General features: G+C 38.0%; 1 protein-coding gene across 7 annotated transcripts in view; it reads right to left on the bottom strand.

Annotated features, from left to right (window-relative positions):
• Window positions 1-1,077: 1,077 nt before the first annotated feature.
• The window catches only part of NKD1 (NKD inhibitor of Wnt signaling pathway 1), a 115,947-nt gene continuing 103,762 nt past the window's right edge, over window positions 1,078-13,262 (bottom strand). For 2 of the 7 annotated variants that reach the window (XM_075510645.1, XM_075510644.1), the window contains 2 exons: window positions 8,830-8,960; window positions 4,214-8,049 (listed from right to left, as the gene is read on the bottom strand). In XM_075510645.1, coding sequence (XP_075366760.1) covers window positions 7,475-8,049; window positions 8,830-8,960 — 706 coding nt within the window. In that variant the 3' untranslated portion in view covers window positions 4,214-7,474. Of the gene's footprint in view, window positions 1,191-4,213; window positions 8,050-8,829; window positions 8,961-13,262 lie in introns of those variants that run through there. The other 5 variants (XR_012776934.1, XR_012776936.1, XR_012776932.1 and 2 more) reach the window with 5 other exon arrangements.

Here is a 13,262-nt window from a genome sequence, read left to right on the forward strand (position 1 = left end):
TGATGATGTTTTTAGCAGAGTAAGGTATGAAAGTCTTGCCCTGCTCCTGAAAACACTATGACTTACTCCTTTAATTCATAGTCACTAGCTAGAATGACTCCATATTTCAGACTCCTAAGCTGTCAAGATTGTAATCTTTAAATTAATTGATTTTAGCATCCATTTATTAGACCAGGAAAATTCTTATAAAAACCTGTCCCTGATCAGTACAAGCTATGAGTGCCCCAGGGCCCTGATTCCAAGGAAGTGTAAATTGGAGTACCTCTGTTTACATCTGCCGATCCAGTAAAGCTGCACAAAGTTTCCATTGAAACCCATGGAAGTCACATGTGCAGAGCCATTGAGGGCTATGGCCTTAACAGATGGCATACTCAAATGGCAAGAAGTTGTGATTATAGACATCAAAAGTAAAAAATATTCCCTGAGAAGGCTGTAAAGGGACAGGAGGAATGTGAGGCCCACAGTGCTGCTTTTTGCTTCCCTTCATACTTTTGCACTTACTGGAAACTCCGAGTCTCTTTAATTGAGCTTTTCCTCCCCTCCACTCCTTGCAGGGTGAGAGGGTTAATTGCTTTGGACTGAAACATTACAATTTTCGTACTCCTGCTTCCTAATGGCACGTTGAATATACAAGGGTGCCCTGGGCACGCACCACACAGGAGTCCATGCAGCACTCGGAGCAAGGATGGAATAAATAGCTCCAGACCCCACGGCCATGGGTATCTTTAAAGCACCATATCTATGACTTTAAAAATCAGCACTGGCCAAGTGAGACCTTAATGCTAATTGCCATAGCATTTCACTGTTTATCTTAGTTGAACTCGAGTTACCAGTCCTGGTTGTTAACAACCTCAAGTGGCACTTTATTCATCTATCAACAGTCTTATCCTGTGAACAAGCAAGTGAAGAACTATAAACACCCACTCCAAAGTCACTTTGTAGGTTTAAGCTAAAGCCCACAGAAAAAGACCATTTACAGAACTCCAGTGAGAAAAGACAAAATACAACCTCCAAACCAATGTTTTAAACTACAAAGTTTTATTTGTCTTTTTAAACTTGTAAACCATAAAAAGAGCTTATCAAATATCTGAAATTAGTACAAGAAAAAATGATGACTCATATAGCAAACTGCATTTGAAGATCCAAATTCCAAGACATGCATGGGGCTCTTCTGGCTTCCGTGCGTGAAGCTGAAGAAAATTTGGCCCAGTTTGTTAGGTGTTTTATTAGAAAATTCACAAAGCCTCAACATGCTCTACTTTGTGAATAGAACAGAATGGGAAGGATTAAGTGCAAGAATAAGCACTCAGCACCAGAAGGATCTGAACCCCGTATCTTCATCCACAAAGTACAGGCTCACCAAAACAGTACATCTCTTAGCTGGTAGCAATTACAGACTGCTTTGTCTATATGGACTAGGCACTCAAAGGAAGACACAAACCCCACTTCATATGCATGTTGTAAAAAACCAGAAAGCACAGTGCACATAATTACCAGCATGCATGATATTGCTAATGTTTGCCCATTGCCAAATTTATGAAGCCCCTTAACATTATGCTTTCAACATTCTTCTGGAGCGAAACTTCTGGAACTTCCTACTCTCAGACCCCAAAATACTAGGCTGACAAGACAACCGATAGGTCCAGTCTGCCATTTCTTGTGATATAAAGATTATACTTTGTGTCAGTAGATTTACAAGGCATAGTTAGTGCTTAGTGTTTAGAAAAATCGGGACAGATATCAAAGCTTTGGGCAACATTTGACCAACTTATGTGTGTTTGTAATCAAACAGAAAAAGAACTGATGGTACTATTCAAAGCATGTTCTAAAGAATATTGAAAATATCTGTAGAAATACCTCCACTTCTGAAAGTTTCCCTCAGCTTGGACAGGGACTCGGGAAACAGGGGCATCATTTCTTATTCTGCCACCACAGCCCTAGTGGTGATTATCTACAGCTTTCCTTCCTTGTGCTTCGCACTGTACACTGGAGGTTGACCTCTTCTAGAAAGTCTTTCAAGCTTTCCCAGTGAAAACCATTCTATGAACTACTGTTGCTGTTTTATGAGCAATAAATGTACCATAAGAGATTTAAAAAAGTAAAATGAATATAGCGTCTCCATACAGTATTTTCCTGCCTCTTGTGTGTCTCCCCTCGCCCCTCTGTCAGACAGTTCTGTGCTATCCCTACACTTCTCAAATCTTTCCATCCTTCCCTTGCCAGTCTTTCTTCACAGCTTTAACCCTCACAGTAATCCATCTGAATAGTCCTTAAGTCCTGCTATTTTAAAAGAAAGAAATTAGAAGACCTCATACATATGATTTCTATAATTTTAGCTCAGTAGGATCGAATTATCTAGAATTATATAGAAATATAAAAGTAAATTAAAACATCATTGAAAACCCTATTATTTAATAACTATAATCCAAACTTCAAATAAGATGCAGTTCAATGTCTACTGAATAATTTCAAGATAAAGTTATTTGCTTTTTTACGTCTGTTCCTTTTAGCCCAATTTGAGCACATTTTAAATGTACACAAGCCAAAAAAGTCCCAAAACAGCCCCTTCCAAGTCAAATCAACTGAACAGCTGTCAAATATGCAAAGAAAATAAATCATTATGTGATAAATTGAGGCTGGTTTTGCTGCTAAGTGCATTAGAAAAGAAGAGAAATCTTCTTCCAGAAGCTATTTAGAAAAAACTTTTAAGTTCAATTTTTATTTCATGGATTTTCAAACATGTTTCTGCTTGGTACATTTTAAAAAAAAGAAGTCTGACAACTAACAGGATGCTGAATATTACGTGGTTCCCAGCAAAACCATGAATAAGTCATGTATGAAAACATATTTTCAGAGCTTGATGAATTGCATCAAGGTAATTAAAGGTGAGACTTGATTAACTGACATGCTTCCAAACATGAACATTCTTGCCTGTACTCCAGGCAAAAATTATGGTGAATGTTTTTGCAAATTTTCTAGCATGATGAATTTTTGTCAAGTATAATCTAGGCCCCAAGGGGCCTAACTTTCCTGTTAATTGGAATACAAATGAAATCTGTCATTCAATAATTGAGGTACACAATGACATATGGAGAACAGTAAGCATTCATCATATCTGTATACTTATGTGGCAACTTGTGGACTGTTGAGCATAGAGAGTACTTATCCCTTTATAAAAGATCACCTCTGTCAGAAACTGTCTTGTGCCATTCACTAACTTCTGCCAGAGGACGGACACACACACACACACACACACACACACACACACACATACACACACACATATATATACACACACACACACACCCCACACACACACACCCCCCTTTAAGGTACTTCTCCAGCCATACTTTGCTGTTCTGTGCTCATGATGACTAGAATAGGAAGGCAGTTACAGGGGTCATATATGTGGCTTTTTAATTTGGTATGGCCTTAAGGGACTGGTCTGCCAATACGCCAGGAGAACCTGTACTTCATCATCCAAGGGCAGAACTGGGTCTTAATTTCTAAATAGTGACTAAATGACATGTGGATGTTTCAAAGACATTTGGAAGTGCCTTGAGGTCCTCCAATGACATGAGTATAAAGCACAGTATTTGCTGCTAATCTTAATTAACTTACCAGCTTGATCTCTGACAGTAAAACTTCCATTTAATATTAGCTACTACAAAACCATCAGCAATAAGATGCATAAAAAATAAATACTGAAATCGCTGTCTGCACATTACGTAGACTTCAAACCCACATTCCTGGAGTGAAATTATAGGCACCCTGAAGCCAGTGGACATATGGCAGTCTTGCCAGGGATTTCACTGGGACAGAGATTTTACTTCACTATCCTTAGCTTAGTTTACTTAGTATTCGGTGGCCATGAAGTTGTGAGAAGAGCTTAGCAATCCTTCTTTTCAAAAACCTGGCTTCCCAATAATTGTGGCTGGTAGAGGTGAGCAAAATTTTTCAGCTGAAATTTTTTCAGCAAATGGTGCAAATTTTGGGACCAGCTTAGCTTTGCTGAATTGCTTTGTGTAAAAATAGAAAAAGTAAGTGAAAAGGCTGGAGTTCTCATTTGAAATGACTTCATGCCACTCCATTTTACTTTTAAATAGTAATAATATACTCAACTCTGAATTTTTTTTTTTGTGGAAATGAAATGTTTTGTTTAACCAGAAACTAATCTATTTTAAATTTTCATTCAGCCACAGTTTTGAGCAACTTAAAATAATATATATATATTTTAAAAGGTTTTCAGAATTGTAACAAGATGAAAAATCAGTTAATCAACACAGGTCTAACAGTAGGGGACAAGAAATTTAACTTTGAAACTTGATAGTTTAAATATAAAACAAAAGCATACCCAGTCCATACCTTATGGCCTGATCCTGTTCCCAAAAATGTTAATGCAAGCACTTTCATCAGTGGGATCTGCAAGCACTGACAGCAATTGCAATAAGCCCCTGAAATCCACAACAAGAAGAAGGAAATATACTTTCTGAACTAGTAAAACTTTAATTAACAGGGGGTTCTCTTGGCACAGTTTTTGCTGTTAAATAAATAAAGCATTTAGTCAAAACCATCTATATTTTCTATACAAAATACTGAAAAGCAAACATTTTTAAAAGATACGGAAATTTAAGGTTCTGTGAAAAGAAACTGTGCTACATGTTATTCACACTTAATGCACGTAACACAACTGCAACACAGTATTTAGATACTGTATGTTCATACAAGGCTGGTGTAAAGTTTTAGTATGGGGATGCCACGTTATTAAAACATATTTGTATTTCACAGAATCTGAGCAAGGCAGAATTTGTCGTTTGAATCTCCAAATATAATAAACCAAAACAAATCAATGCAAGATTGTAACCAATGGTCAGTTGTGTTACATTTCAGAGTTCACTTGGCACAGCTAGTACTGCAAACTTTTCAATCAGATGGGATTTTGTTATTGGTGCTGTTATCTTTTCCAGCAAAATATCTTTGGGTGAAAGAGCATTTATGCCCCTTTGCTTCCCTTTCTTAGAAAAACCCACAGTTGTGAAAGCATTCTACTTTTCCAGAACATTTTCTGGTTTTCAGCAACAATCTGCATTAAAACAATTGACTAAGAAAAAATTCCCACCTCCCAGTCTTTCTGGCATATGCTCTACTGAAAAGAGAACAGCTTTAATTACATCTTCAAAACAAATAGCATGGCATCCCTTCTTAGATGGAATGTACACTTGTGTGTTTGCATGCGGTATAACGTAAGTCACTTGAATACATCAGACTTTGTTAACACTATAATATAAATAAGCTTATTCCTTCTACTAGACATATAAATGCCTTTTTTTTTTTTGCAGTCCATAATTATATATACATTGAAAAAGAATGGTACACAAGCAGCAAAAAAGACTTACACTAGAACAACTCAGTGGTAACTAACCAAATTTGTGGCCTTTTCATATTTTCAATACAGAAAATTCTGCGTATAAATATTTTTGGACTTTAGGAATTTTAAAAATAAACAGAACAGTATAGTTGTCACACAGATCAAACACATTTTAAAAACATTTTGTTAGATTTAACAGAACACACTGTTGACAGCTAAAAAAAAAATAAACCAGATTTTTTAAAGAGGACAATAAGTCTAAACAACTGCTGATCCAGGGAGACAAGAGGTGGACCTAATTACCATGAAGCAGTGATTCTATTCCAATTCCACAAGAAGGCAAGGCTTTCCACTTTTCTTTGAAAGTTGATGTCTCCGTGTTCTTAGAAAGGACAATATCCCTCTACAACTGGTCAGCAGTAAGGTAATACCTCATTTTGGACCAATCAAAACTCTAGTCATAAAAAAAATACCCTAATCATAAAGGGCTTATAACAATGTGGGATAGTTACATTTTACAATATATACTATAGACAAAATACCACAACATTTAAAATAATTAAAATCAAAAGCAAATACGTTAATAGAATGATTATGTTTTTATGTGAGGAGTTCTCTAATGTTCCAAAAGCAACATAGATGGTTTTCAGTTACTTTCTACCTGCAAAATGGTGATCTGTACAAAACCCAACTGAATGTATTATAAATCTGGGCCCCACAGAAAGTAAAACTTGAATGTACTGACCCTTTTTTTCACTTTTCCAATTTGCTTTTGACCTTCAAATTTCTCAGCAGCCAGTAAGGTCTTGTGAGTATGGTCTCATTCTCATTCATGGAATGGAAGCCCTTTGATATGGAAAAAGTAGAAGAGGCCAGAATGATTGTGAATGATATTTTTTTGCATGTTGAATTGTCTCTAAAATGGGAGAAGCACAAATTGGTAGGTGCTGGGGAAATTTAAATCGGAGGCACCTAAGAAAATGCCATGGCATATGTTTCTAAAAAGTCACTGTTGCGGAAAAAAAAATTATAATGTTAATATTCAAACCACAGATTTCTAAAACACAACAAAATGTACCTGAGAGTGTGCATATTTATATATATATATTTATATTTATATTTTATATATATTTGCCAACATTTAAAGTGAGAAAGTATATTCTCCTCAATTCTTTCTCAAAACAAAGAACTGTGGATTTAAACAAAACAAAACCCCCAAACAATCCCTCTCCTTCTCAAACCCCTATGAATGATACTTATGGCCCAAGCACTAAAGTCTAGTGATGCTTTTGAAAACCCTGTTTCACATCCTCCTCTTTTCAAATGGTCACCCCAAACAGAAAGGAGAGTAAGCAAGAAAAAAAAAAAAAAAAAAAAAAAAGAAGTATATTTAAATATTACCCAGTATATAACAGACTGTACTTGTGTCAGTGAAGAATCTCCAAGAAAATAGTGTAAAAGTCATACAAATGTAGCTCTGTTGACAAGTATAGCTAATATTTCCTTGTAATTATTAAGATAATTTGAAAGGATGTGAACACAAACAGGCTACATGGATGCAGTATATTAAAATCTCCCCTGTAGCACATTACAATCAATAAAAAGAAAATAAAATCTGAATAATACTAGAGGTAGCAGCTGTTTGTATTTTCCATTATTCTGAGTATCTCTGGAGTCCAACCCTTCGAACATTGCTCCCCTGATAAAAGGCTTGTGTGCGATCAGCCGACATACAGCAGAGTGGTAAGATAGATGTCTGCAATAGTGTTTGAAGTATCTTTCCTACTACAATGGAAGTAGTACTTGTAAAGAAGTGCGTTGACGACCTGTATTAAATCACAGCTCAAAAAGCTATGGCTGTTTGCTGTCTTACAAGCCACTTCTGGAAAAAAAAAAAAAAATCCACAAGGTGTTTAAGTAAGCTATGCAGTTCCACAACATATAAATAGGGTAAATTTCAAGAGTTCCATATAACCTCTAAAATATATGCTAGCTGAATATTAATGGAGTAACAATATTAATCATAGTAATGCCTTAGTTCTGGTATCACAAGAACACATTTCCTTCATATGGGATGATTCTTGGAGGATGTTGGTGGGATCTCTTCTATGTCTGGTAGAAATGATGGTAGTGGTGGTGGTGCTCATGGTGGTGGTGGTGTTCATGTCTTTGTATCATTTGTCCAACTTGGCCTTCATATAAAATGACTGTGGGCAGGTCTCTCACATGTTCCTTTTCCACAACTGTCCCTGGAGACTGGAAGGTTTTGCACATTTGGTGATTCTCCTTTGCCCTCTGCTTATGCTTCTTGTGAACCTGTTGAGATTGCAAGGGGAGGTAAGGAAGATTCTGGCCCACCCGTGCACTTGGGGAAGCCATTGGCATGGGCGCCCCTTGAAAAGGTTTATTTCTTACTGCCCTTCCAGGATGCAGAGGGGCAACGTTTTTGCCCTGGGCCTTGGGAGACCTCACAAAGTGCTTGTTTGAGTCCTGGTTCCGGAGCCTCTGTTGGATTTCTGCAATCTTGGCATATGAACTCTCAGCTAGATTGATGTGGCTCGGATCCACCACTTGGGATTTCCTATGGTGAGCATGGAAGGTTTCAGGTTCATGAGAACGGGATCTGGTCTGATTCACAACTCTGCTTGGTGGGTCATGTTTTTGAGCTGCTGGAGGAGATCCTAGGAAATAACAAGCTGAGTTAGTCATCTAGTATTTCAAAGTTTTAATTAGTAGCATGCAGTTGGCAGGGATAGCATTAACTGGCAGAGTGAATTTTTCCTAAGGAAGTGAATGCAATTATAGCTGTCTAGTTTAATTAAATTTAATAATTCTGACTAGTAAATAATACACACACAAATATACATACATATCTATATAACAGAGTGTGTGTGTGTGCGTGTGGGTGCATGCACATGTATAAAAGTCTTTACATTACCTTCTCTTGGTCATCATCTATCTGAAATTCACCAAAATAACTGTGAATGGAATAGTAAAATCTTGGCAGAGGACAGGGAAAGGGAGGAAATCCAAATCCCTTTAATTTGGGGACAGAAGCCAAAATTCCAGGTGTGAACCCACATTCTCCTATTCTTGGATCAGTAGTGAGCACAAAACATGTGCTGGTATCATCTTGGGAACAATCTCCAACATCCAAAAATCAGTCCTCACCTCACCCATAGACTAAACTTAATAATTTAGATGTAAAGATTGTTCTCCTAGGCTCACCTCCAAGTTTAGCTACACAAACAAGTACTTCAAAGCAGGCTTGCAGCACATTAGCCACTACGTTGTGATACCACCTTCACCAGTAATTATCTTGCAGTATTCACATAGTCATATTCCTTCCAGTAAGTCACTACAGACAAATCACACAGGTTCTCAATTCACTGCCCCTGATGTGGAACATGTAACTGAAGAAAGAGAAGACAAAAAGGTTGCAACATAAATTACAAAATTACCTGGCCCGAACTTTGATGTGTAGTTTTCTATTCCTGCAAGATCCAAATAGTGGTTTCTCCTTTCAATGTTCTCATCAACACAATGACGATAACACCCACTTTGCTCTGGATTGTTCTCACTCTGGTGATATCTGTCAGCAGGAAGCAAAATTACAATTCAGCAGAACTTCTTTAAAGTTGTTATCACCATCTGCAAACCAACAACTAATGGCCCCTTTGAAGTGACAGGAGTTGCTCACAAAGAAACAACAAACACTTGAAATTCTGGATGACCGGATTTGCTAAGTCGATAGGCCTGAACTGACTGTTCTTTCCCCTCATATAAATCGACCCTGATGTTGCAAAGCAAAGGAGGCTTTCAAATTGCATCACACATGCAAAAACAAATAAAAATGTTCCTAGGGTTTATTGCATTCTGTCTTAGGGCCAAACCATTCAACTGATTCTCTAATTTGGACATGCCAAAGAAAACCTGCTGTTTGATTCACGACTGTTCCCACCGCTGTCAGGAAGCGCTGGGCTAAGCTTCATGTCAGATAAACGTTCGTGCGTATCTGCTTCAGAAAGACAGGCAACAGCACAGGTGTAGTAACTAGAGAGAGCCCGAGAAGAGAAGGTGTTGGTAGGACACCCAGAGATAACCAGTTCTTTCCAAAATACAATCAAGAAGGTCAGATCAGCTGCTGGCTTCAGAACCTCGACTCCTTTTCCTGCTCAGCTTTGCAATTTTATTTATAGCAGAACTATTTCCTGAGAATGAATATCTGAAATACCATTCATTTATGAGGCAGAAAAAAATCAGGCAGAGGTTTACAGTATTGTAGCCCATAATGCCGAACAATTTAAGTCAGCAATTTAAATGGATGTCTGCAGATACAAACAATATTTTCAATATAACAAACAGGATAAGCAGAAAACTCTTGATTAAGTCACTGCCTGTCATTCAGATAGTTCAGTCTCCAAGACCACAAGATAGGCTTCACTCTTTCTCTGTGTGATTGCACTGATGTCAACCTAAGACCAGAATTTGGCCTTGTATCCTGCACCAGTTGCTACATATGGGCCCTGTACTGTATGGTGCCCAGTACTCCACTTTCAGTCTATTAACAGATTTCCAGGTTTCCAGAGGCTGCTGATCCCATTGAGCTTTGGCACAAACTGCTTTCCTGGTCTAGGGTAGTACTGTTCAGGGACATTACAGAACTGAGTCCCCTGTGTCTCTGTCAGACACAGGTCTACAGTTTCTTTGATAAAAGTCGCAAGACTTGACCTACCTGGAAGATCATTTTTGCTCTACTTTGATAGAGGTAGAGTCTCCTGAATGGAGAAGAGTCTGCCTGGAAAGCAGGTAAGCTTTAAAAGACTCTGAGTCAGCTTTGAACTCCAGAAGTGACATGGGGTACTGTCGAAAAAGACGGAATGTCCAGATATTCTTTTTCTTTTTTTTTTTTTTTTGGATACATAGCCAACTCGGTACCTTTCCTGCCTCAGATGCACCTTTATAGGTTGTTACACTTTAGCAGGTCAATGTAAAAGATTTCTGGGGCTAGAACCTGGCTAAGTGAAGATGCCAGGCATGAATTGCCTACAGAAACCATTGGGACTTGCACACATGTGCTGAAGACAATGCACTGTTAACCCAGAAAAAACATCATTGGGTTTGAGCCAACACAATTAAGCAACACTGTATACAGCTCTGTCTGTTGAAAACTAAGTTAACAGGGAACCTGTTTTTTTGTTACTCTAATAAATTCAATCTCTCATCAAGACAGTGAAGAAAAACTACGCCAGCCCTGCATTCTAATAGCTTTCTTACATGCAAAATGACGCTCAACAATATTCATGCAAATATACACAGTGAAGCAATTATGTACTGATGAGAGATGTGCTCCACTGTCAAAGAGAACTTTAAGTACTTCTGAGAACTGAAGCGTCTGGCATCCAGGCCCTCAGTGCTCTCCTGCATACACATGGGAAGACAGAGGCATGCATCAACCATACGTCAAGCACAGTGTGTAAAAATATACAGTGTTGTTACTGTTTTTTTGGTTTGGTTATGTTTTGTTTTTAATAAAAAACCCCATCTGCTTAAGTGTTTGTGAAGTGTATGAAAGCCCTTTCTAAAATTCCCACGCTGGAGCATCATCCTAATGGTAATTATCACACAGCAATATAGTAGGTAAGGGGAATAGAGCAGTGACACAGCGCCGGGTAGAAAAATGCAAGGACATTTCCTGAAAGCTACGCTCACTGATAACATAGAGTTTAAGCCAGTCAGGGAGGAATCACTTAAGCAGGAAAGAGAGAGTGAGAATGCATATCTGTGGGTAAAAGGAAGATGTTTTAGAGGCTGGTGTGCATCATATTTTCCTTGTTGCACTAAGCAAAATATAAACTAGGATGGCATGAAGACACCCAATCCACAAAGTTGCCGGCCAGTGCTCTTCCACCATCCATTTTGTACCACACATGCCAGGCAAGCTAGCTATGAATCTAGCTACTTGATCTTGATACTTGTATTAGCCTTACAGGAGGTGAAAACTCCTGCCTGTAGCTTCCAGCAGATGAAAAAATCTAACCCATCTATCTCCCACCTTCAGGTTAAAAACATTTCTATCCATTTTATCTTGAATATTAATCACATCTTGCCTAGAATTCCTAAGTGACTGAGTTTGTGAAACGTGTGCACTTCTCACAAGTCCTCATTGCTGCTTTCAAAGAGGAAACCTCTGCATTAATATCGTGAGATTCTGATATGAGCCTCAGGGAGCTTTCCTGAGGGTTACCAATTTGGCCAGAGTGCACAAACATCCCTGCAACACGCACAGTGTGAACAGGACATTCTTTGTCCTGTCCACGTTTAATGAGATGCAACAAAAACTGTCAGATGCTGACAGTTGTCTGATGCTGATCTGCTCAGCTCAAGATACAGTTTTGTTCTGTCTAGGAAGCCTCTAACCAAAGGGATGAGTTGGGATTCTACCCCAACATTTATGCCTCTATGACTGTGGATTTAAGTGGAAATGGCTGCTGTTCATAAAACTACTACATTTGCAAAACCAGGACTTTAAGGTGGATGGGAGGGGGACTTCAAACTGAAAGGGAATTTTTGCAATAGATTATCAAACAAAAACAGTCCATTAAATTCACACAGAGCAAACCTTTGCTAATGGGCAGAGGGAATCTGAACACCACATCTAGGCCAGCAAGCAAAACCATGGAGTATTCTTTAGTTCACAGAAGATTTTGTACAGAGTTGCTAACAGAAGATTAGAAGTCATTTTAGTCTTCTTTTAATCTGAAATTTGATTGTACTGGGATTTATTCACTGGGATAACTCACTAGCATTTTTACTCTATCCAAAAAAGGGAGGCACTGTTTTGCTGTCATTTTTAAGAAGACAGAATACTCCTTCTCCTGATAAATTTATTAAGTATTTGGACAAATATCCCTAAATCCAAGGAAAGCCAAAAGTGGATTTTTATTTTTTTAAATTTGCAGCTGAAGAAACAAATGCAACTAATCATTCAATGTCATTACTGTAGCATTTCAGAAAACACTTCCCTCTGCCTTAGTGTGAAACATAAAATCCTAAACCAGATCACACCTATACACCAAGATGACCTGTTTGGAGCAACTGATCTACATCAAAATGCATCAAAATTATCTGGTTTTTATTTGGTTTTCTATCCATTAAAATACCAAATTCACAAAAGGAATAGCATGCCTACATGTGACTGAGAGATTAAAATTTTTCTTAGCTGTAAAAAAATCTAATGCTTGAAAAATACATTGCAAATGATTATCACATACTCTGAAGTTCAGGTAATATCCATCAGGTAGGTAGAACTCATGATAACAGGACAGATACACATGATTACACATTTTCAGAGGAAAAAGGCCTGTTCTGGACTGGCATTCAAAATAATATTGTACATTCTGTTAGGGAAGAACTAAAAACCTTTTTTTTATCTAATCCATAGATGGCTGCAAGTGTACCTGCAGCTCTTCATAAAAGAAACCACTATGCTTGTGCTTTATTGGAAATGGATGCACTCTGAGACACCCAGGCTGCATTCCACTGAAAGACAACAGGCAGGTATTTTTTCAACTGGTGAAATGTATTCTGAAACTTATGGAAAAAAAAAAAAGACAAATTAAATTATCCCAGTTTTCCTGCAAGATTACATTAAACATATTTCTTCTAAGCAAGCAGGCTAATTCCTACATGGGTACTACCTAATAACTAATTCTGTAAGGGAGAAGTTGACCTAAAGCTGATGTGGTGGTGGGGAAGCATGGTTTCTGGCAGGTGGGAGTCAGCAGAGATGGCCACTCTGCTAAGTCACTGTGGGGTAAGAAAGAGATGAACTTACTTCTCCTACCAAATGTACAAACACACTTTGTAAGTGGAATTGAGCCACCCCACAGCT

This window comes from Mycteria americana, chromosome 8 (assembly GCF_035582795.1).
Source record: "Mycteria americana isolate JAX WOST 10 ecotype Jacksonville Zoo and Gardens chromosome 8, USCA_MyAme_1.0, whole genome shotgun sequence".
Lineage (NCBI taxonomy): Eukaryota > Metazoa > Chordata > Aves > Ciconiiformes > Ciconiidae > Mycteria > Mycteria americana.